Source organism: Sorex fumeus, unplaced genomic scaffold, assembly GCF_029834395.1.
Source record: "Sorex fumeus unplaced genomic scaffold, SorFum_2.1 ptg000002l, whole genome shotgun sequence".
Lineage (NCBI taxonomy): Eukaryota > Metazoa > Chordata > Mammalia > Eulipotyphla > Soricidae > Sorex > Sorex fumeus.
Window position 1 is genome coordinate 24,646,042 of NW_026606059.1, and position 22,550 is coordinate 24,668,591.

Here is a 22,550-nt window from a genome sequence, read left to right on the forward strand (position 1 = left end):
ATCCTCCTGGCCCTTGTTTTTATTGTCCTTTGGTATTGATCTCTTATTATTGTTTTTTATATATACCACAAATGAGTCCAATCATTCTGTCTATCCCTTTCCTTCTGACTCATTTCACTCACTAGGATATGCTCCATGTTCCCCCATTTATAATCAATTTTCATAGCTTCATTTTCCTAACAGCTGTGTAGTATTCCATTGTGTAGCTGTACTATAGTTTCTTTCTTTATTTTTTTTATAATTTATTTCTTTATTGAATCACTGTGGGAAAAGTTACAGAGCTTTCGGGTTTAGGTCTCAGTCATGTAAATATCAAACACATTTCCCTTTACCAATACTTATTTTTAACCGCGAACCCCAATAGAACCCCACCTCCCACCCCTCCCAATTCCTGTGAGTTCTCGTTAATACTCTATCTACTTTGACTAGATACATTGTTTCGGTAGAAGATGCACAATTATTGTTTAGAGTTTACGACCCGCCCTCCCCCAATCAGACATGCTGAAACAGCGTTGTGAAATGATTTGTTTTCTACAGCTGGGTTTAAGAATAAAATGATGTTGCGCGGCCGCAATAGCAGCCGCGCGGTTTTGGATTTCTGCTATTTTACTTATTAACCCTAGAAGAATTTCTATTAAAAGTTAGATAGTTAAGAGATTGGTTTCTGTGCTCTGGAGTCGTGGCCGTGCCGGAGAGCCGCTCGTGGGGGGCAGCTGGCGACCTCGGTCGGGTGTGAAGGATGACCCAGAACGCCCCCCTTCCCATGAGGTCCCTGCCGCTCCCACCACCCCCGGCTCAAACCTGCTGTCCACAAGGCTCCCGTGTACTATAGTTTCTTTAACCAGTCATCTGTTCTTGGGCACTTGGGTTGTTTCCAGATTCTTACTATTGCGAATAGTGCTATAATGAACACAGAAGTGCAGGTGGCATTTCTGTTGTGTGTTTTTGGGCTCCCAGAGTATATTCCCAGAAGTGGTATTGCTAGGTAATATGGAAGTTGAATTTCTAGCTCTTCTGAGGAATGCTCATATTGTTTTCCAAAAAGACTGGACCAGTCAGCATTCCCACCAACAATGAAGAAGAGTCCCTTTATCCCAGCATCCACGTCAGCATTGGTTGCTCTTGTCCTTTTTGATGCGTGCCAGTCTCTGGTGTGAGATATCTTTGTTGTTTTGATTTGCATCTCCTTGATTAGCAATGTAGAGATTTCTTCATGTCTTTTGGGAATTTTCATTTCTTTGAGAAAGTTTCTGTTCATTTGTATTTGTTCTCCCCAGTTTTTGATCGGGTTGGATGTTTTGTTTTTGTTTTTTTGGAAAGTTCTACCAGTGTCTTATATATTTTGGATATTAAACCCTTCTAAGATGGACATTAGGTAAATTTTTTCCCCAAATTTGTGGGCTGTCTTTATATCTTGGTCACTGTTTCTTTTGAGGTCCAGAAGCTTTTTAGTTTAATGCAGTCCCATTTGTTTATCTTTGCTTCCACTTGTTTGGTCAGTGGTGTTTCATCTTTGAAGATGCCTTTAACTTCAATGTCGTGGAGGGTTCTGCTCACATTTTCCTTCACTAGCATCATTTTTTTTTATTTTTTCCTTTTTGGGTCACATCCGGCAATGCACAGGGGTTACTCCTGGCTCTTCACTCAGGTATTACCCCTGGCGGTGCTCAGGAGACCATATGGGATGCTGGGAGCCAAATCCGGGTCAACCACATGCAAGACAAACACCCTACCCGCTGTGCTATGGCTCCAGCCCCACTAGCATCATTTTTAAAAGGAGACTCTCATTGCTCCACTTCATGCAACTAACCTCTATTGTAAATTAATTGTCCATTTATTTCTTCTGGACTCAATTATGTTTTACATCATATTAATAAAAGGAACTACAAAGTCATATGATCATCCCTGTAATAAAGAAAGCACTTGACAATATTCAACACCCATGTTGATGTTGAAAACCTTCAGAACAAAATGGGAATTTGGGGCAACCCAAGTGCCCGAGAACAGAATGAAAGTAAAGCAGGTAGGGCCATTGAGTTGCATGCAGCTGATCTGGGTTCAATCCCGGGCATATTATATTATCCCCCAATAACTATCAAGAGTGATTCCTGAGCAGAGCCATGAGCAACCCCTGAGCATTGCCAAGTGTGACCCCAAAACAAAAATTTTAAAGAAAATGGATTGAAGGAACTTAACACTACAAAGGCCATACACAATAAAATCACAGCTAACATGTTCCTCAATGGGGAAAAACCGAAAGACTTTCCTCTAAGCTGGGGCGACAAAGATGTCCACTTTCACTGATACCATTGAACATAGTATTAAAAGTCCTTGCCATACTTATTAAATGGTAAGAAAGAGAAATCAAAGGAATTCAGATGGGTAGAAATATCAAACTATCACTATTTGCAGAAGAAATGCTCTTGTACATAGTAAAGGCCCTCCCGTTGATCATCGATTTGCTCGAGCGGGCCCAGTAACGTCTCCATTGGAGACTTTGTTGTTACTGTGTTTGGCATATCGAATACGTCACGGGGAGCTTGCCGGGCTCTGCCGTGCAGGCGAGATACTCTCGGTAGCTTGCCGGGCTCTCCGAGAGGGGCAGAGGAATCGAACTCGGGTCGGCCATGTTGGCTGCGTGCAAGGCAACCGCCCTACTGCTGTGCTATCGCTATAGCACAGCGGGTAGGGCGTTTGCCTTGCACGCAGCCGACTTGTACATAGAAAAACCTAAAAAAAAATCCAATAAAGAAGTTCTAGAAACAATAAATGTAAACAGTATAGTAACAGCTACTGGCAACAAAATCAATGTACAGACATCTATTGAATTCTTAAGTGTTAACAACCATGCTGAAGCTAATTTTTTAAAAGCAAAACAGTATTTCTACCACTACATATAGTCTCTTAAGCACTGCCAGAAGTAAACCCTAAATGGGGATTAACAGGTGCTTGCCTCAAATGTAGCCAGCCCTGTTTAGATTTCTGGCACTGCAAACAATCCTCTGAGCAATACCAGTACTGAAGCCTCCACACAGAATCAAGAGCAAGTCCTGAGCGAGTCCAGATGTGGCCCCCAAATGAACAAAAACCACTGATTTAAAAAAGATATGCGCATACTTTGTTCATTCCAGCACTGTGTACAATAGTCAAGACCAGGAAGCAAAACCAGATTCACAATGACAGATGAGTAAATGAATGAGTATAGCTAATACAATGCAATGTGACTCACCTAACAAGAAATTATAGTATCTTGCTGTTTGACATAACATGGTTGGAATCTGAAGAGATTATGTGAAATAAAACAAATCAGAAGCCAAAAGACAACGAGATTATCTAACTCATATACGGTATATTCAGAAATAAATTAAGGAACATTGCCAATGGGAAAAAACATTGCCCAATGGGAAAAAAAATCTTAGACTAAAATAAAAATTCAGGTTATCAAGTCGGTAGACTTCTCAGAGAATGATAATAATGTTTTGATGATTATCTGGAAGTATTACATTAAGAGGAATTTAGCATCAAATGAAAGATAAATTTATAAATGGAAAGGAAGTAATCTGAAAGATACAAAGTAATTCTCTGATAGAATTATCAGAGAATAATAATAATAATAACGTTTTGTGAGAATACTGACCCTTTGGTGGTGGGTGTGGTGTGGTAATGTTTTATCCCAAAAACTTTTAACTAATGTGTCATTGATAAAAATTTTAATAACAAAATATCAAAAATACATACAAATGGTTATTTTTTTATAACCTCTGTGGACTTTTGTTGAAGTACTACAATTTACAATACTTTAAATGATAGCTTCATACATGCATCATTCCAACACCACACCTGCAGCCACCATGCACTCTCCCTCCAACCAATGTCCCATGGTCACCAGTGTCCCTCCATCTCTCCCATTTCCCAACAGGTATAATCTGTTCTGTAGACCAGACTCTTCAGTTCTTTTGTCTTTGGCCATTTGTTCCTCTCTTACTGTATTTCTTTATATCCTACATATGAAAGATCATTCTGCATTTGATACTCTCCTGACTGACTTTCCTCAGCGTGATGCACTCTAGTTTCATCCATGTGGTGGCAAATTGTAAGATTTTATCCTTCTAGGAATATTCCACTGTGTATATGTACTAGGATTTCTTTATCTGATCATCTGTTCTGGGGCACTCAGACTGTTTCCAAATCTTGCCTATTATGAATAGTGTTACGATGAAATAAAAGCAGAACTGTCTTTTGCCCCTAGAGCAGGTACCAGGAAGTGGAATTGCTGGATCATATGGAGGCATCAATTCTCAGTTTTTCAAGTGTCCATATTATCTTCTAAAGAGTTTAAGCCAGTTGATATTTCCAGCATCAGTGGATGAGGATTCCTTTTCCCCCACCACATCCACAGCAGGATTGGTTGTTTTTATTCTTGTATATGAGTGTATCCATCTCATTGCTGTGGGACTTATTCACTGTTGTGCTACCCTGAAAATAGCTGTCTGAGAGAATTAATTTTTTTAACTGAATCACTGTGAGCCGCAGTTACAAAACTTTCATGTTCGAGTTTGTCATACACTGACTGAACACCCATCCCTCCACCAGTGTACATATTCCACCACCAATATCCCCAGTATCCCTCCCCCTGCCCACCCCGCCCTCATCCTTCCTCTTTCCCTCTAACCTCTTTACCCTAATTTTGATAGAATTATTCATTGGATATTAATCCTTTACCAGATGAATTATTGGCAAATACTTGCTTCCATTCCATTCTGTAATCACCTATATTTTGAACTGACCTTGACCAATACTTGACAAGTGATCTCATGGTTAAGTTTCTTCATAAGTAGTCCTCTCTGGTTGCTGGTTATGTGAATCCCTCTTTTTTCTGGGGGTGATGTGACGTGGGGTAACATTCAGTGAGTGCTCACAGGTTATATCTGGCTCTGTACTCAGGGATGATTCAGGGAACTGTATGTAGTGCCAGGAAGTAAACCAGGGTCACCTGCATGCAAGGTAAGCACCTTAACCCCTGTACTTCCTGCTTCTCTACTTTGCATCCACTTTGCATCGAGTTCTTTGTATTTCTCTAATTCCTCCATGTAATTTCTCCCTTATTTAAATTTCTAAACCACCTGAAGGAACTGTTGTCTTATCAATTCATCTTTAAGCACTTTGTATCTTTCAGATTACTTCCTTTCCATTTACAAATTCATCTCTCATATGATGCTAAATTCCTCTTAATATAATCCTTTCAGATAATCATCTACTTAATTTTACATATCAATATGTAAACTAATAATGTGGTCTTAGAAGACTTCTGTGATAGAAGATCTACCTTTATTGATAAAACAAATTCGATGTTTACAAATATTGGTTAATTCTAAATCACTGTTAAATAAAAATAAGAATAGAAAAGGCCAATAATACTTTGAAACTTATTTAATTTTAGTATGTTTACAGGGGCAAAGACATTTCACCAGAAAAAAATTATCAAAATTAACATTTACAGATTTTTGGTTTCAAAGCACAATGCATTTATTTTTTCATAGAAATAAACATACCGACCTTATAGATATTATATGGCAACATTTATACACATAGCCATTTACCATAGGAACATCAGTGGCAAAGGTGATACAATACATTAGTGTATCTTTGCTAAACTTTTTGCTACCATACTTCCTGGCCCGCAGGAGTATTTGCCAGGATACAAAAGAAAATGTGTGACCTCAGTTTGGCTACCCATGCTTAACCCTCTATATTACTAGCAAGGTTTACAGTAACACTACTGATTTCATTCCGTTAACTAGCAAGGCTCTTCCCAAAGAATCAAACACTTAAACAGATTCATTTGCATATTAAGGAACTATTTTATACAAAATAAGAAGTGCACTTCCATGATTTAATATTCCTTGTCTAAATTTAAAGAATAACCATATAGTTATTAGGTGGAAATTATTTGGTTATTTGGGATAGAAAATAGCATAGCATTTGATTGGGAAAAGGAGATACATGGTTTCTTTCAATTTTTTGAACTGATTATTTCAAATGTATCAAATGATTTTCTGAGGGCCATTCACATTCAATGTTTAGATTCATTTTATTAGTGGCATATACAAAGCACCATATAATATAATATAAAATGTAGAACAATCATGACTATGTAATTTACTGTAGAAATAACTGCTAAGAAAATATAGCAATATTTAACACAGGATTTCTAAAACCATTACATACCCATTATTTTCCCCAAAGCTAATAATGTCCCATGTTTTACTTTACAGACTTTGTCTACCTAGAATTATCTGCATTTGGCACTTTTGCAGGGGGCTGAAAAATAGTTGATATCTTCTGTACAGTAATGTTACAGTTTTATACAAACTTTAAAAATATGGCATTTGGAATAGTCTCTGTGATCCTCTTGCATGTATTTCATTCAGACAACAGCGAATACTCTGAATGCCTTTCCTCCCGGAGGATTCTGTAAACTGCAAAGAATATAAATAGGGTATTGACGTCATTCTTATATATAACTCTTTAACTAAATCATGTTTTCTTATGACAGTCAGGAAAGTAACTCTACAAATCCAGATGGTCACATTTCTTTCGCTACTATAATTTATGGCTTTTGGAAATCCTAAGCGAGAATGACATAATTCTTTAAATCTGGGTTGTATGTTTGGCTTCAGAATTTCAAGGTGTAATAATGGTTATTACAGTATTTTATATAGAACCTCATAGATTATAGAACAGGTTTTATATAAACCACCTTTTAATTTAGTGCAACATAAGTGAACAGCTGTTATTTCATTTCACTGGGGGATTATTCAGATTCAGTTTTCAATGAGCTACAACAGCTAAAAGCAAATTTAAAAACACTGTCGTATTTAAGCAATACTCTAGAACACTAACTTACTTTTCCCCAAGTCTGGCAATTTAGTTATCGTGCTATCATACTTATTACAGTCTTTGATATTTGTTATGTCTTTCTTGCACAGGGTACCCAACAATGCTCAGGGATCCCGGGTGTTACTCCTGGTGATATTTAGCTCAGCTGTGCAGAGTGGATGATTTGATGCTCACAGTGCTCAGGGATACTGGGGAGTTACTCTTGGGGACACTCAGCTCAGGAGTGCAGAGCAGGTGATTCGATACTTAGGTTAAAAAGTGCTAGGGGCCACCAGAACCACGTCTGGAAGTGCTTCAAGTCATTTTTGGCTACACCTAGTGGTGTTTAGGCGCCTAGTTGGTGAGGGGATCGGATTCTGGGCTTCACACATGCCAGGCATGAACTCCAGCCCTTTGAATACTTCTCTTGGCTCAAGTCTACAGTTTCAAGGAAAGTCTTAGCTCAACGTTCTAATCTGAAAGTTCTTAAGACTTTCTTCACTGCAATAGAAAAATCTACAGAAACACACAGATGGGAGCACTCAATCTCACTTTGCACTACTTTTACAACACAAATTGAAATCAATGCCAAAACCATACTAATTTTTGGAGGGGGCCTTCTGGGCAGTGCTCAGGAGTGCCTAAGTCCAACTGGGTTGGAGGTTCAGCACTAGGAGAAGGCAAAGCTACTTGGGCCTTACAGAGCTGGGGTGCAGAGGGGTCACTGCAGTGGTGCTTGGTATAAATAAACATTCTCAGGTCTATAGCACACAAATATAACCTCCACGTGTGCTGTACCCCAGCAACCCACTAGGCTCCAGAGGCCATGTGATGCTGGGGGCAGAACCCATGGAATTCACACATTCTAACACCTGTACTATCTCCATGACCCTCAGAATCTATTTTGTTTCATTTGTGTATTTATTTCGGCCTGGGGCCCTACTTGGCAGTGCTAAGGGGCTACTCATTGCATGGTGCTTAGGGTGTTGTCTCCTGGCAATGCTCAGGGTACTGTGTGTGCCAGTACTTGGGCGCAAACCTGGCCCTCCCATACATAAGACATGCACTCAGTCTGAATGATTTCTATTTTATTTGACAATATAAGTTAAGGTATGTTTTGCTTTAGCCCCTACATATTAGATTAATAATAGCATTAATCGTTATTTAATGTAATAAAAAATAAACTTTTGATGTCTTTAGATTTTTGCATTGGGTTTATTTTCTTAGAAATAATAATAATAATAATAATAATAAATCGTTATTTTATAATTTATAATAATAAATTGGTGTTGGGTCCGAGAGATAGTACAGCAGGTAAAGGGCATGACTTACATGCAACTGATCAAAGTTTAATTCATGTCACGTCATATGATCCCCTAAACTCAGAGGAAGGGATTGATTCTCTGAGCCAGGAGTATGCCCTGAACACGGCCAAGTGTGGCCCCCAAACAAAAATCAAGAGCAAAGTCTCTATACTACGGAGAAATTTAGAGTGAAAAAAAGACAAAGATATCACACGCCTATACACAAAGCACAGACAATAGGCACACATGAGTCAGATGTGTGCCTCTCATCTCAGCAGAAGCTAATCGAGAACGTTTTTTGTTTTGGGTATTGAGAATACACACAACAATGCTCAGTGATTACTCCTGGTTCTGCACCAAGAATCACTCTTGGTAGTGTTCAGGGGACCATATAGGATGCCAGGAATCAAACCCTACTGACCATGTGCTAAGCAGGTGCTCTACCCTCTGTACCTATGTACCGCTCTGATCTTCCCAGACATTTTTGTTTGTAAGAAATAGGCTGACTGGGTGTCCTGAAAAATAAATACGTTTGTTGTATTTCTATTTCATCTTCCATGATACCATGAGAAAAAGCATCACTAAGCCTAGGGACCTAGAGATGAACGTGGATCTAAGACTGCCTAGTTAGGCCCCAGGGTCTATGACTGAACCCCTCAGCCTCCGTTTACACATTTCTAAATTACAGTTAATAAAAACTACACTAGAGGAATGATAAAACAGAAAGGCTAACAAACCTAAAATATCTAAGATTGCTTTGCAAACTTCTAACAGGTGTTCAACACTAGTTACTCTGTTTTCTTAGAAGATCATCCATTATTGCATAGTTTTGAAATAAATACAATAAACTTAACAGGCAAATAAAGTCTCATAATTGAGTGTAGGTCACAAAATTGCATATCAATCTCTGTTAGTTGAATCTATTTTATATACCAGATCTGACTGAAGAGACAATGAGCCAGGAAAGAGGGAAGTCATTTTAATAATGAGCCTCAAATCCGGTGTCATCTGGAAATATAAGCTAAATGCAAATCTGTCTTTTTATGAAGATGCCACTCAGAATAATGTAAAGCAATCTTGATATCATGCATTATAGACATGTCAGTGCCCATTTAAAATAAACTATATCATTTTTACTTTGAATTGGTAATTTTAAATTTCTCAGTAAACGTTTAAAAGTTACAGGCCAGAGAGTTAGTACAAGGAGGTTAAGGCACTTGCCTTTCATGCAACCAGCCTGATTCTCTGAACGTATGGGAACGTACTTTCCCCTGAGTACCTTCACCAGTAAACCCTGAGCACAGATCCAGAAGCAGGCCCTGGGCACTGCCAAGAGTGGCACAAACAACTTCCCAAAATAAATAAAAGAGAGTTTTCTGTAATTACATAAAATAACGGGACTTAACATTGCTTCCACAAATACCAGTGATTTGAAAAGTTACCATAGGTTCTTTTCTAAGTCATGAGTACTTCTCCAAATCATTACAACACATCCTACTAAGGATGACTCGAGAAAATTCATTTATGTCCTATAAGGCCTCCAATGTCCAATCAAAAAGAGAATTTTTCTATGGAGAAAATCAAATTCATTGTTTTTGTCAAATACTTTGTCAGAGAACTGGATTAGAGAAATAGTCAGTGCCTTGCTCACCTAAAAAGAACTAAGTATGAAAACTAATCTAGAAAATCCAGAAGAGGATCAGAGAAATTTCTTCATTATCAATTAACACACGGGTTGTTCTGGCTCCTAATCCAATTTCCACGTTGATTTTTCTAAGCCCGAAGGAGACACTCACCTTTGGTACTACAGTTTCTCTCATCCCAGAAGAGCTATTACAGTGTGCAAAGGAAACTCAACAATATAATCCCAAATTCATACTCAAGTAAGTTATGTGTGTGTGTGTGTGTGTGTGTGCGTGCGTGTGTGTGTGCATACTCATATCCATATTTACCTTTCTGAGAAGATTCCGTTCTGGAAAGAAGCAGTGTAAGTCTTTCTTTTATCCACAGGCATGACATCAACATATCCACCATGATTTCGAATCACCCCAGCATGCACCGCTGCTCTACATATACTGGACAGCTGAAGGAGCAAGGAACACCCATGATTAATAGGAAATTACCACTGACTTTGCCCCATTCTACTCTTCTACCAGAACCGTCTCTATATGGGAGCCTCTGAGCAGCTACAAGATGGTGTTTTATGCACAAAGGAATGTTTCCAAAGTCACAGTTAGAGCAAGAACTGAGCACTGAAAGAATTCCTTCCCCACTGAATGTAGCAAAGGCCCATCAGTCCAAACAATGGACACTTTCTACTAGCAAAGCTATGAAATGCAAATGTGCTTTTTTGCATCTATTCAAGAGGTGATGATTCTCTATCACTAAAACATTTCAGGTCTTTGCTGGACCCTCCTGAGATAGTGCTAAATAAAAAGTCACAGGTTGGATTATCTATGCCTCATTATGTTCAGTTTTGAACTGCAAACAACTCATAGTTCTGTAAATCTCAAGGGTCCCTTTTCCAAATACAAATAAATTGAACGGGAGAGCTATTTTCCTGTTAAATAACGTATCACGCAGAGAAAACATAGCCGAGAAAATAACCTCAAGGCAACAAACATAAAGAAAAATCGTAACTTCAGCCAAAATTTTCAGTACTCATCAATCTGGTTTGAATAGTCTTATAAAGTATTACAAAAAATAAAGTATTACAAAAAATGTACTATGGTTGTACTATGGATAAAGTATTACAAAAAATGTACTATGGTTCCACTGTTGCAATTATGTAATCTGAATTGAATGGAACTTCTATGGGAAAGAAAATTACTTTTATAGGTTTATTTTTTTCATTTTTAAACTACTGACTTCTAGAAGCCAACTCTTCCTTTGGCCATTAAACTCGTGTCTAAATTTTAACATCTTATTGATTTCAATTTTTTTTCCAAAATTTGTCAACAGAGGAAGATAGCCCATGGAAATTCCACAAAAAAGAACACTGAACTATTTCTGGGAAGCAATCCACCTCTGGGTCTTTGTAATCACACTGGTGTGTTATTTTCTAATCCCTCTGTTCAAGCAGGTGATTTAATTGTAAATGGTTATTTTTTTTGCTAAGTTCACATAAGCATCCACATATTACATGACCTTGCTTTATTAGTGATCTTTTTGAACTTTGACATTGTTCAGGTGTTATTAGATCACTTCAAATGCGAAATTATTTAATAATTTTCATGCCTTTTTAAATATTATCAAATTCTATGGACCTAAAACGATATTCTTTTTCTAAGAAGGCATTTTATTCTTCACTTAAAGTTTTGCATTAATACTTAAGCCCAATGCAATTTGTAACTGATGAAATTAAAAATAATTATGTTATATTTCAGTATTTGTCTTGCTATTCTGAAAGGGTATGATTAGCATTTTTTCCCAAGGCAGTAAGAGTGCTCAGATATAACATTCACTAAGTTCAACCACTTAATATAAGTAGAAGGTATGTTTTTTTCCTCATGACTCTGCAGTCAGCAAGCATTCCTATATCAGTTCAGAGGTCAGATGAGATTTTATTTTAATACCCACATTTAATAAGACTAATCCATCATGAAAAGAAGGATTTTTCTGTGAAAAGAGTGGAGTACTTTTAATGAAAACAGAATGCCATCCACAATGAATGAGAAAGTTCAAAGCAATAGAATGTACAATTTGCAACTCTAAATAGAAAGGGAGTGAGAGAAAGTGGGAAAGACAGACAGAGAGATACAGAGACAGAAACAGAGACAGAGAGATGAAACAAGCTTGTAGACTGATTCTAATCTTTCCATACTTTGCACTTGTTCTGAGGGTGCAATCCCCCAAGTGCTGGGGACTAGCCTGTATATCCTGTATCAAAGAATGTATTTTGCAGAATATGGAAAAGTTATCAGTTTTCGGTTGAATTTCTTCCTCTGCACTCACCATGAAATAGCAATATGTATAGGTTTTCAGATTACACAATGCATAATTAATTACCTACATATTTCATTGAGGTAAGAAGAGAAAATAATCTCAGGATGTAAATTCTAACAGAATCTTGACTCTAGTAATGACTTGCATGTGTAGACATATGGGAGAGAGCTTAAAGACCAGACATAACTAAAATTAAAAGTCTGGGTGCTTAAAAGGAAAATCTGGAAATAACGATTTCTTTGGAAACCTCTGATAGTTCTAGGTATGTTCATTCATATGTATTTATTTCTTTATACTTTCAACAAATGTGTGCAAGTACTTGACTTAATATCTGTGTGCTTTAAGTTAGGGAGGCAGTAAGCCTGTTCTGTTCCCAGCTAGACATGCGTCATGCTGTTAAAGAAAAAACAGATCTATGAATTAATTACCAAACTGCTATCCTCAGAAACTTAAAAATTAATTTAAAAGGTGAGGGAACAATCATGATACCTAAGAATGGCTGTGTTCTAAAAGAGAAAAACAAGTAATAGGATTGAAAAAATACATAAAGATTGATCATGATTTTGATAGAAAAATGATACAAAGGAGGCTTGCAAAGACAGTAAGCATCAGTGGGATGAAGAGAAAGTTAAGATACCAGCAGCATATTTAAGGTACACTGGGAAACTGAAGTTTGGAAGAGACAGATTTGGAGAACAATCTCCAAAGTAAAGCGAAAGTTGAAAAAAAAAAGTTTAAGTGACCTCACCAAGACAAACAAGGTAGTAAGATAAAATTTTAGACCTCTTTCATGGCCAAATTTACAATATACTTCACATATGTATTTCTGGCTTCTTTTATAAATTGTTTCTATAATTTACCTAATCTAAATTCATCAGCATGCACTCAAGACTCTACCTATGCTTCAAAATCTGGATCCCTCTTCCCATACATTGAACTGGAGGCAAATTTTAGCTGCAGTGCTCATCAGCTTAGTTACCAGCAAACATATGTGCTCTTCCACCAAAATCTGATTAGCTCTCTCTATCATGTCTTTGTAGATCCAATCACCCCATTAAGAATGAGTTCCTTAACTCTCTTTACCAACTCACACTTGAAACCTAACTCAAAAAGTGCTTATCCACACTGAAGCCATCACAGCAAATACTCTTGTTCAGTGTTATCCATTACAACATCCCCTTGGTTTGCTTTCTTATGATTTTTGTAATGTATTGCTTTTCATGGAATGCCACTTTTTAAATGCCCCTTGGCAGTGAATATGCTCTTTGTATATTTGACAAATTATTAATTATTCAATTTGCATTTCAAGCACTGAAGAACTAAAATAAACATTATAGAAAAGAGAACTGCATCCAGAATATTTATTTTATTATGTTTTTGGAACAAAATATGTGGGTAGCACAGAGAGAAAACTGCAGTAAAAACAAAGTATTATGTACTCATTTGTATATGATATTCATTTTTTTTAGTGGTAATGAAGTAGAGCTCTCCTGAGAATCTGTAGCTAAGACAGAATATGTTTCTTAATTCTGTTCCTAGTGTATATGTACATAGTTTATTCACACAGTACATAAAAGTGTAAACAGATGCTCACACACACAAACACACACATGTGAATACAGAAAATTTTATGAATTAGGATACTTACATCAGAATAAATTCGAGTTCCAATTACCCGAACATAATGTGGATTTGCCTGCATACAGTTCCGTGGGCAATAGACTCTGAAAAAGAAATTAAGCAGTTGGTTGTTTCATCCTGTTCTATTAGCAAAACCTAGATAGTATATACAAAAGCCAATTCAAGATTATAAAGCTAAATTTCCTATAAGGCTTACCCCTCGATGTACAGGCCCGACTGTTAGTAATTTGGGGCCCAGGCATACCAGGGACAACCCGAGCACTAAAAGGGTGGGGGAGGTCGCAGGAAGTGTTGGGGACTGAAATCAGGACCTCACACATGCCAGCACTTGTATGACATCTCGGCAGCCCAACTCACTGGTTTTCTTCTGAGATAAGTCAATATCACAAACCAGACAGGAGATACAACTACTGTTGCTTTACTGACTTCTAGTTTTGGGGACCAATTTTTTTTTCTTTTTGGTAATCAAAAATGATATTATTCTATACTTTTATTTTATTACACATTACTTTCAACCCTGTGTTTCTACTGAAGGGACAATAGATATAAAATTAACACACTAAACTTCAGTATGATCATTAAAAATCCAATAGTGTATATACTGCATTCAATCCTGTACTAGAAAACCACTTTTATCCACTAAATAATTGATGCCCTTTTCCTTTTGATCCCTCCTTCTTTCTTTCTCTCTGCCTAAGAGGTTTCTAACTTCTGAATATAAAGCAGAAGAAACATTAAGAATCATCTCTAAAAATCTAAGAATTTGGTATTCTAAGTGTCTAAAGAATGTTAGTTGTAGAAGGATAACAGAAAATTTGAGTCATTGACTTTATAATCTCATCCTTTCTCTTGTGCTCCTTCACATTTTTTGTAAGCAATTTTTAAACCATTTATAGACTGATGATTTTCAAATTTATATGTCTACCACAACCTTTTCTCAATTCCAAATGTGCTAATCAACAACTCCACTCAGAATGAACAAATTTCTTGATCTCAAATTAAACATCCTTAAAATCAAATTCCTAATCTTCTCAAATCCCCAAATCTGTTCTTTCTATAGAGGGCCTAAAAACTGATAGCATTTCAATTGTATCAGACCAAAACCTTTTTTTTCTTTTTCTGACCTCAAACTCTCTCCTTAGCTCATACCTTACATTCTACTCACAAGCAATTTCTATTAGCTGCACACAAAAACAGATCCCAAGAGAAATATTGCTTGAGTCCTGATGACAACAAAATCTCAAGAAAGTAGACCATTGCCAGGGGAAAAAACCCCTCAATTTGGTCACTGTGGAAAAAGACTGAAAACATTTCAAAAACTTTACCTGGGGCAGTGTGAAGCAGGCTTATGAAAAGGACAAAGCTGTTCCACAGTGGTTTCACAAGTAATGGCCTGAACTGAAGAATTAAAACACAGAAAAGCCAATTAAGCAAATCTGCAAACAATAGCATGCAAGATAGTAGTAAGAAAATAGCATTAAAAAGTGCTAACCTGTTACTTTAGAGACTGTGAAGGAATTAGCAGATTGATATTTGCTGGAGATAAAAACATAAATGTCAATCATTTTCACATTGTGTAACATCATCGAAATAATTTCAAGCATTCTGGGGTCTGTAAGGATTTCTTAAGCATTCTTATTTGATGATTTAGACATTTAATTGCAGGTGAATACATTATATATTTTATGCTAAGTACATTTTCTCATCAAGTATGAACCAAACAAGATTACATAATAATCTTATTTTCATTTTCAATATTAAAAATCTATAATAGCATAAAGACAATACTTATAACCAGCTATCCTCTGGTTTCCCATTAGAATTTAAATTCTCAGTGTATTAATTTCCTATTACCGTTAGGCCAAACTAATGTGTCACCACAATTATCTCAAAGAAATATATGTATTTCTTGTAAGGAATTTTCAAAAACAACACTTACTGCAAAAGATAAGGCTTACTTATTAATTTATGGTAAGGTTTATTTATGGTAGTGCTTCTGACACAACTGTCAGGTTTCAGAGTTTCTACAATAACCAATCAAAACCAGGGAAACGGTAAAAGAAAAAGAATATTCTTTTACACAACATCTAATGTTTGTCTTACTAAAGCTAGTAATTACTATATATTGTTTTCATGGTAACTAATAATTGCAGAATTAGTGCGTTAATTTTTCTATAAAGCTACAACTTATTGTTATTATTATTATTTGTTTTAGGACCACACCTGGAGGTGCTCATGGTTTACTTCTGACTTTGTGTTTAATAATCACTCCTGGTGTTGCGAACAATATGGAGTGCCGGGGATTGAACCTGGATCAGCCGAATATAAGGGAAGCCACACTTACTGGCTGTACTATCTCACCGGCCCCTAAAGCTATAATTTTAAAAATAACTGGTAGGAACTGAAAAGCACACATCAAGCCTTTGAATCAAATTTTGCATACAGGATATAATTCAATTAATTTGCAATGATTTTTAATCCATTCTTTAATATCATTATAAATTTCTTCTGTGGGTTCTCATGCAACTGTATACTTGCAAGCAAAAATATGATTTATTACATCCTAAGAATAGGCATTTTCACATGCAATTCAATAGTGTTTATATTTTTCCAATCAAGAAACACTATATTTCAAAAGTTCATTTTACTACTTTTACAGTACACATATCTATGAAAACATATAATGTTTTGTAATCATATAACCAATGCTGTTTTGCTGAGCCTATATTTAAATGGAAAAACAGTTAAATGGTGATATGATACAGTTTTTTGTTTGTTTTTTGAGGTAGAGGTCTCAGAACATGCCTGGGAGGTGGGAATTGAGAGGTACTACAGCTAATTCTCAACCCAGTGGAATGAAGGGTGCTCAGACACAGTGCTACTAAGGCCGAAGCACTGGTATGGTGTTTGGGGGCGGGGGGGGGGGTGCAGCACACCTGGAGATGCTCAGGCGACCATTTATTGCTTAGACTGAATGGGAATCAGCCAGATCCACTAGAATCCCTGTACTACATGTCTGCAAGCAAGTAGCACTGCACTGTCCTCCTGTTGTTCATCCATTTGCTTGAGCAGGCACCAGTAACGTCTCACAACAAATTGTGAGACTTATTGTTACTGTTTTTGGCATATCGAATACACCATGGGTAGCTTGCCAGGATCTCTGAGAGGGGCAGAGGAATCAACCTGGCTCGGCTGTGTGCAAGGCAAACGCCTTACCTGCTGTGCTGTCACTCTATAGTATATATTTAGAGAAATGTTCAAAATTCTCTTTTACTTATTAATCTATCACATTAACAAAGTTATTTTGGCATGAAATAAACCAGTTTTTCCTAAATAGGGAGAAGACACAAATTCACTGGACTTCTCTGTAGTATATTCTTTCATAGCTGAAAAATATTGTTTCACATCAGGAATAGCTTTCAATTTGTACATTTCTAATAAAAGGTGAGAAAATAGGAAGATTAGTATGTTGCTCAACTTGAATATATGCATACATCTAGCTGTATACACATACTTTACTTTCTTTCTCACTATGGGAATTATATAGCTGAAACGAAGATGAAATATCTTTTCTTTTTATAAATTACATATTTCTGTTTTGTTTTAAAAGAATGTTACTTCACAGGTACAGTTTAAAATCATCATATCCAAGAGATTATTCTGGTACTTACCCAATTGTTTGAATGCCGTTTCTATTGGATTTGATGAAATAATGTTTTCTTCCTTGTCTAGTAACATCTACCCAACCACCATCATTGTCTATTATACCATAATGGATGGCAGCTCTACAGATGCTGGATTGCTTAGAGAAAAAGGAACAGAGAGAGGATGTTGAAATATAAACAGTTCTGGTTTTGGAGATGACTAGTACCTTAATGACTTAAGATTCTGTCTATATAAAAAACTTTATCTCCAAATTTCATTGATAGCACTTACCATTTCATAATGAACACTGCCAATAACTTTAGCTTTACTATCCAAACAGCCAGCAGGGCATTCATATCTAAATGAAATAATCAAGGAACAAAATTAATTTCTCTGTATATCAATGTAGAGTGAAAACATTTCTTATATTTAGTGAGTAGATTATGAGAAAAATAAGCCTCACCTATTGCAGGTTGTTCCTTTGCACTGATCTCTTAGTCTTACTTCACAGGACACGATTTGGGCTGAAAAACAGAATAATTTATACAATCCCAAAATGTCTATAAGTCAGCACATATAATCTAATACTTAGTTATTACCATTCTAACTATTTTTGGGGGGGGTTAGGGCTTCACCTGGTGGCACTCAGGTCCTACTCCTGAGTTATAACTGACTGTTCTAAATTTTTTGTTTGTTCTGGGGGCCACATCTGGTGATGTACAGGGCTTACTCCTAACTCCACACTTGGGGATCACTCCGAGATTGCTCATCAGTAGACCATATGGAGTGTCAGGGATTGAATCTGGTCGGCCACATGCAAGGCAAGCACCGTGCCCACTGTACTAACTTTCTGGCCCGGCATTTGAAAAAAATCGCATCGTTGACATTTTTTAAATTCTGTATATCATGTAGAGGTCTTACACATTTGCTGTGTGCTTATCACTTCATTTCTGTTGCTGTCGTCTGCTCTTGTCCGAACATGGGTATCATGTACTTGAGACTGTTGCCGTTCAATTTCATTTGTTTCTTCTTCTCGAGGAGGATAATATCGATCTGAACCCTCTGTTGGAAAGAATTTAATTAATCTGAATTCTACTTGACCCATGCACTAATGATCACATAATGTTTTGCTTTGTGTGCCTTTGAATATTTTAAACTAGAGAAAAATCCATATTGCTTTTTGGCATATGTTTTGGTTTCAGACTACATTGGATTATACAAAACAGATATCAATTAGTTTGAACCCTTGTTATTCCTTTGCTCCCACTGGGTTAATATTAAATAGGATGATTCTAAAGTTCATTAAATTTTCAAATGGCATCAGTGATGTTTTTCATGCCACCAAGTTACAGAGTGATCTAGTGAAGTCTGGGTTTACTGAATTTAAATTTGATGAAAAAATTAAATAATTTATTAATATTTTCAGGCGGCTCATATTTAAGATACTCCTCAAAGACAACATAATCTATAGAAACATGGACATGTCCTTGTTATTTACTATGATAGGTTTTTAAGAAAATATTTTCCTTTTTTAGAAAGAAGTTCCATTTGCAGAAATTTAAAGTTAACAAATGATAATAATTTCAGCCACAGAATGTATTTATCTAAGATGTCAAAAAAATTCTGCTTTAAATAAAATACAGCAGTTATTAATGAGAAGAAGGTAGGCTGAAGACTTGAGACTGAAAAACAGTATTGCACTCAATGAAGGAAACTGCTGCATTTCTAGAAACAAAAGACAATTTTTAATCCAGCACAGTGATATGCATGGATCTTTTCTGTCTGCTAATTACAATGAAAAGGTAACCAGACATGGAGAAAAAATCATACAGCTTTTCATATGTGTTAAGAAATGGTTGCATTTATTCATGCATTTTCTTATTCTGCAATTAATTTTATTTTTAGCGATAGCACAGCGGTAGGGCGTTTGTCTTGCACGCAGCCAACATGGCCGACCCGAGTTCGATTCCTCCGCCCCTCTCGGAGAGCCGCGCAAGCTACCGAGAATCTCTCCCGCATGGTAGAGCCTGGCAAGCTACCCGTGACCTACTCGATATGCCAAACACAGTAACAACAAGTCTCATGATGGAGACGTTACTGGGCCCGCGCGACCAAATCGATGAACAATGGGAGGACCGTGATAGAGAAAAAAAATCCATTGGGATAGCCTATAAGGGTATTACTTTCAAAATGTGTCCTCTAAGTTTATCTTTATGCTATAATCACCCCACTAATATTTTCATTTGAGGTCATTAAATGCATTTGAGGAAACAACTTCTCCAATGCGTTTGCAATATTGTAATAAAACATTTTTTGTTATTTTGACAGAAAAAATATATACTTTGCACCTTGACAATAAGTATAATTCATTATGGTTTGTAACATTCAAGGATAAAGACTTGGCAATAATTTTTTAATGGCAGAAAAGAAATGTCTTTAATCTTCCACAAAAATATAAAAACTCTAGTCAATAATAGATAACAATGTTTTATATAACTATAAAATTTCTTGTCACTCTAGGCTAATTTCAAGGAAACATAAGAAATGGTTGTCGGAAATAATCATGGAATTTACCTTTAAATATATATTCATATAACAGACTAACAAATGCTATAAAGATTGTTTGACTGTTTCTGTTTTATTTAAAGGGGAGGGGTACTCCCATAAGCGATTCAATGCTAGGATCTGAAGATGCAATTCTTTAATAAAAAGGTGTTTTTTCCTATTAAATCACCAAAAGATACACAGTTACAAAGTTGTTTATGGTTGGGTTTAGGTCATACAATGTTCCAACACCCTTCCCTTTTTTACCAGTGTACATTTCCCACCAACAATGTCTGTAGTTTCGGCCTCTAAGGCAGTCTGTCTGTCTCTCTGTCTGTGTCTGTGTCTCTGTCTCTCTCTCTCTCTCTCTCTCTCTCTCTCCCCTTTTGGCCATTGTGGTTTGCAATACAGTTACTGAAAGGTTGTCATATATCTACTTCCAGCATTCAATTCTTGTCCAGAGTGATCATTTCCAACGATCATTTCCAACAATTATTGTCACAGTGTTCACTTTTCTATCTTAACTTCCCTCTTCCCCCGACTTGTGGCAAGTTTCCTATTGTGGGCCAGTCTTCCTTGCCTTTAGAAGATGCAATTCTGCTCAGATTTCTTGGTGCTGAGGGCTACAGGGTGACCTACCCATGCTCAAAGAACTCCAGGCCACATCCTTTGATGTTTAGAGGACCATGTGGTATCCAGGATAAGATAATATCTGGGTCAGCCGTAGGCTAAGTATGAGTTTTAATCACTGTCCTATTCCCAGCTCTCTCTCTCTCTCTCTCTCTCTCCACACACACATATTTGAATTTCAATAAACTCTTCTAAATACCTGAAGTAGAGTTAGACTTACTAGAAGCTTCATGTCATAATTTAATTAAATGCACTTTTGAATTTATAAATAGAAATCAATGCAGAAGCTGCTTTAAAATACAAGCAAATTGAATATTATAAGACAGCGGCACATACCTTTGTAGCAGAGATTTTCTCTACAGCCCCCTCCAAAACTGGGTGGGCAAGCAGAACAGGGCCGTCCATGTTTGTATGGGGCATGGCCCCACCAGTTTCCCCTTAAAGAGATCATCAACTGTATTAACAGGTAGTTTAAAACACAGTACACAAGATAATATGAACTGTAATTGCCTAAGAATTATTCTAAATACTATTTGCTTGTAGATTTAGGATATTTATATACTTCATCACAGAGATTTTTTTTTTACTTACCCAGCGCTCAAAGCTGACCTCCACTACCCAACCGCCACCACAGTCCAGGCCACTTTCTGGACTGAGTGGCCGCTTTGCGGCCACACAACACTTTAGATACTTCCTACCCATTTTCCATAATTACCACACCATATTTGATGGGATTCAGACAGTAGACAAAACCATACAGCAATATATATATGTATATACATATATGTTTATATATATATATATATATATCTCTTGGAGAGCCCGGCAAGCTACCAAGAGTATCTTGACCACACAGGCAGAGCCTTGCAAGCTCCCTGTGGGGTATTCGGTAAGTCAAAAACAGTAACGATAACAGGTCTCATTTCCCTGACCCCGAAAGAGCCTCCAATTGTTGGGAAAGATGAGTAAGGAGAGGCTGCTAAAATCTCAGGCTGGGAGTAATAGAGACATTACTGGCACCTACTTGAGTAAATTGAGGAACAACGGGATGACAGTGATACAGTGATTGCTTACTAAGTTTAAGTATAAATAGTGGCCTATTTCCTTGAAAATATTCTAAGTAATATACTACGTACCTTGTTGAAAATTGCAAAATTAAGGTACTGCAGGACACCAAACTCTAGTCTAGAATATTCATCTATTTTCCTTTTGCTTTTAATAAAAACAGTTGCGATATATTGGACACTGAGGAGTTGTGTATATTTTCAATAAGGTCATCTGAAGAGTCTCTCTCTACCTGGGTGAAATTGCATTTCTCAGTGAATTTAGACTTCCTCATCTCCAACAGTCAAAATAATTATATATTTGTGCAGCATAGGAGCACAATGAAAACAACTGGGACAAAGGTAGAACCCTGTGTCCACAGGTCAATTTTTGTATCCTTTCAAACCCTGATTTTATGCAGCAAGCAGTCATAATTGTTGCCTTGAGGTAAACTGAGTTGAAACAATACACTCTACTGATTAATAAAGACTAGGGATTAGGGGAAATGTTCGGGAACATAAGGTGATTTTCAAGTTGTTAAGGAAACAATGTGAAAGAAACTAATATTTTTGCCTACTCACTTGGGAGAGTAGTTGCACACCAAGTAGACAGCTTTGGGCCATATCTGCCCCCATATGTTCATGTTATGACACAAATTGATGGCACAGCCTATCCGGCTGCTTGTTGCCCACACCACCTGTATCGGGAAAGCAAAAAGCTCAGATAAAGTAGCCTGAGATAAGAACAACATGTCTAAGAAAAATGTCTAAAACTGAACTCAAGAAAGACACATCATTCGATACGAAATGAGGCAATGTCTAAACAGACAAGTTGCAGGGCTGGAGCGATAGCACAGTGGGTAGGGTGTTTGCCTTGCTCAAGCCCGACCTGGGTTCGATTCCCAGCATCCCATATGGT

General features: G+C 36.9%; 1 protein-coding gene across 1 annotated transcript in view; it reads right to left on the bottom strand.

The window, feature by feature from the left end:
- Nucleotides 1–5,855: 5,855 nt before the first annotated feature.
- The window catches only part of CRISPLD1 (cysteine rich secretory protein LCCL domain containing 1), a 38,534-nt gene continuing 21,839 nt past the window's right edge, over nucleotides 5,856–22,550 (bottom strand). The window contains exons 5-15 of the mRNA XM_056111145.1: nucleotides 22,214–22,329; nucleotides 20,925–21,025; nucleotides 18,336–18,476; nucleotides 17,878–17,938; nucleotides 17,706–17,772; nucleotides 17,441–17,571; nucleotides 15,262–15,305; nucleotides 15,095–15,167; nucleotides 13,777–13,852; nucleotides 10,136–10,266; nucleotides 5,856–6,479 (exon numbers count right to left, since the gene is read on the bottom strand). Of these exons, the coding sequence (XP_055967120.1) occupies nucleotides 6,428–6,479; nucleotides 10,136–10,266; nucleotides 13,777–13,852; nucleotides 15,095–15,167; nucleotides 15,262–15,305; nucleotides 17,441–17,571; nucleotides 17,706–17,772; nucleotides 17,878–17,938; nucleotides 18,336–18,476; nucleotides 20,925–21,025; nucleotides 22,214–22,329 (993 nt within the window). The 3' untranslated portion in view covers nucleotides 5,856–6,427. The remainder of the gene's footprint in view (nucleotides 6,480–10,135; nucleotides 10,267–13,776; nucleotides 13,853–15,094; nucleotides 15,168–15,261; nucleotides 15,306–17,440; nucleotides 17,572–17,705; nucleotides 17,773–17,877; nucleotides 17,939–18,335; nucleotides 18,477–20,924; nucleotides 21,026–22,213; nucleotides 22,330–22,550) is intronic.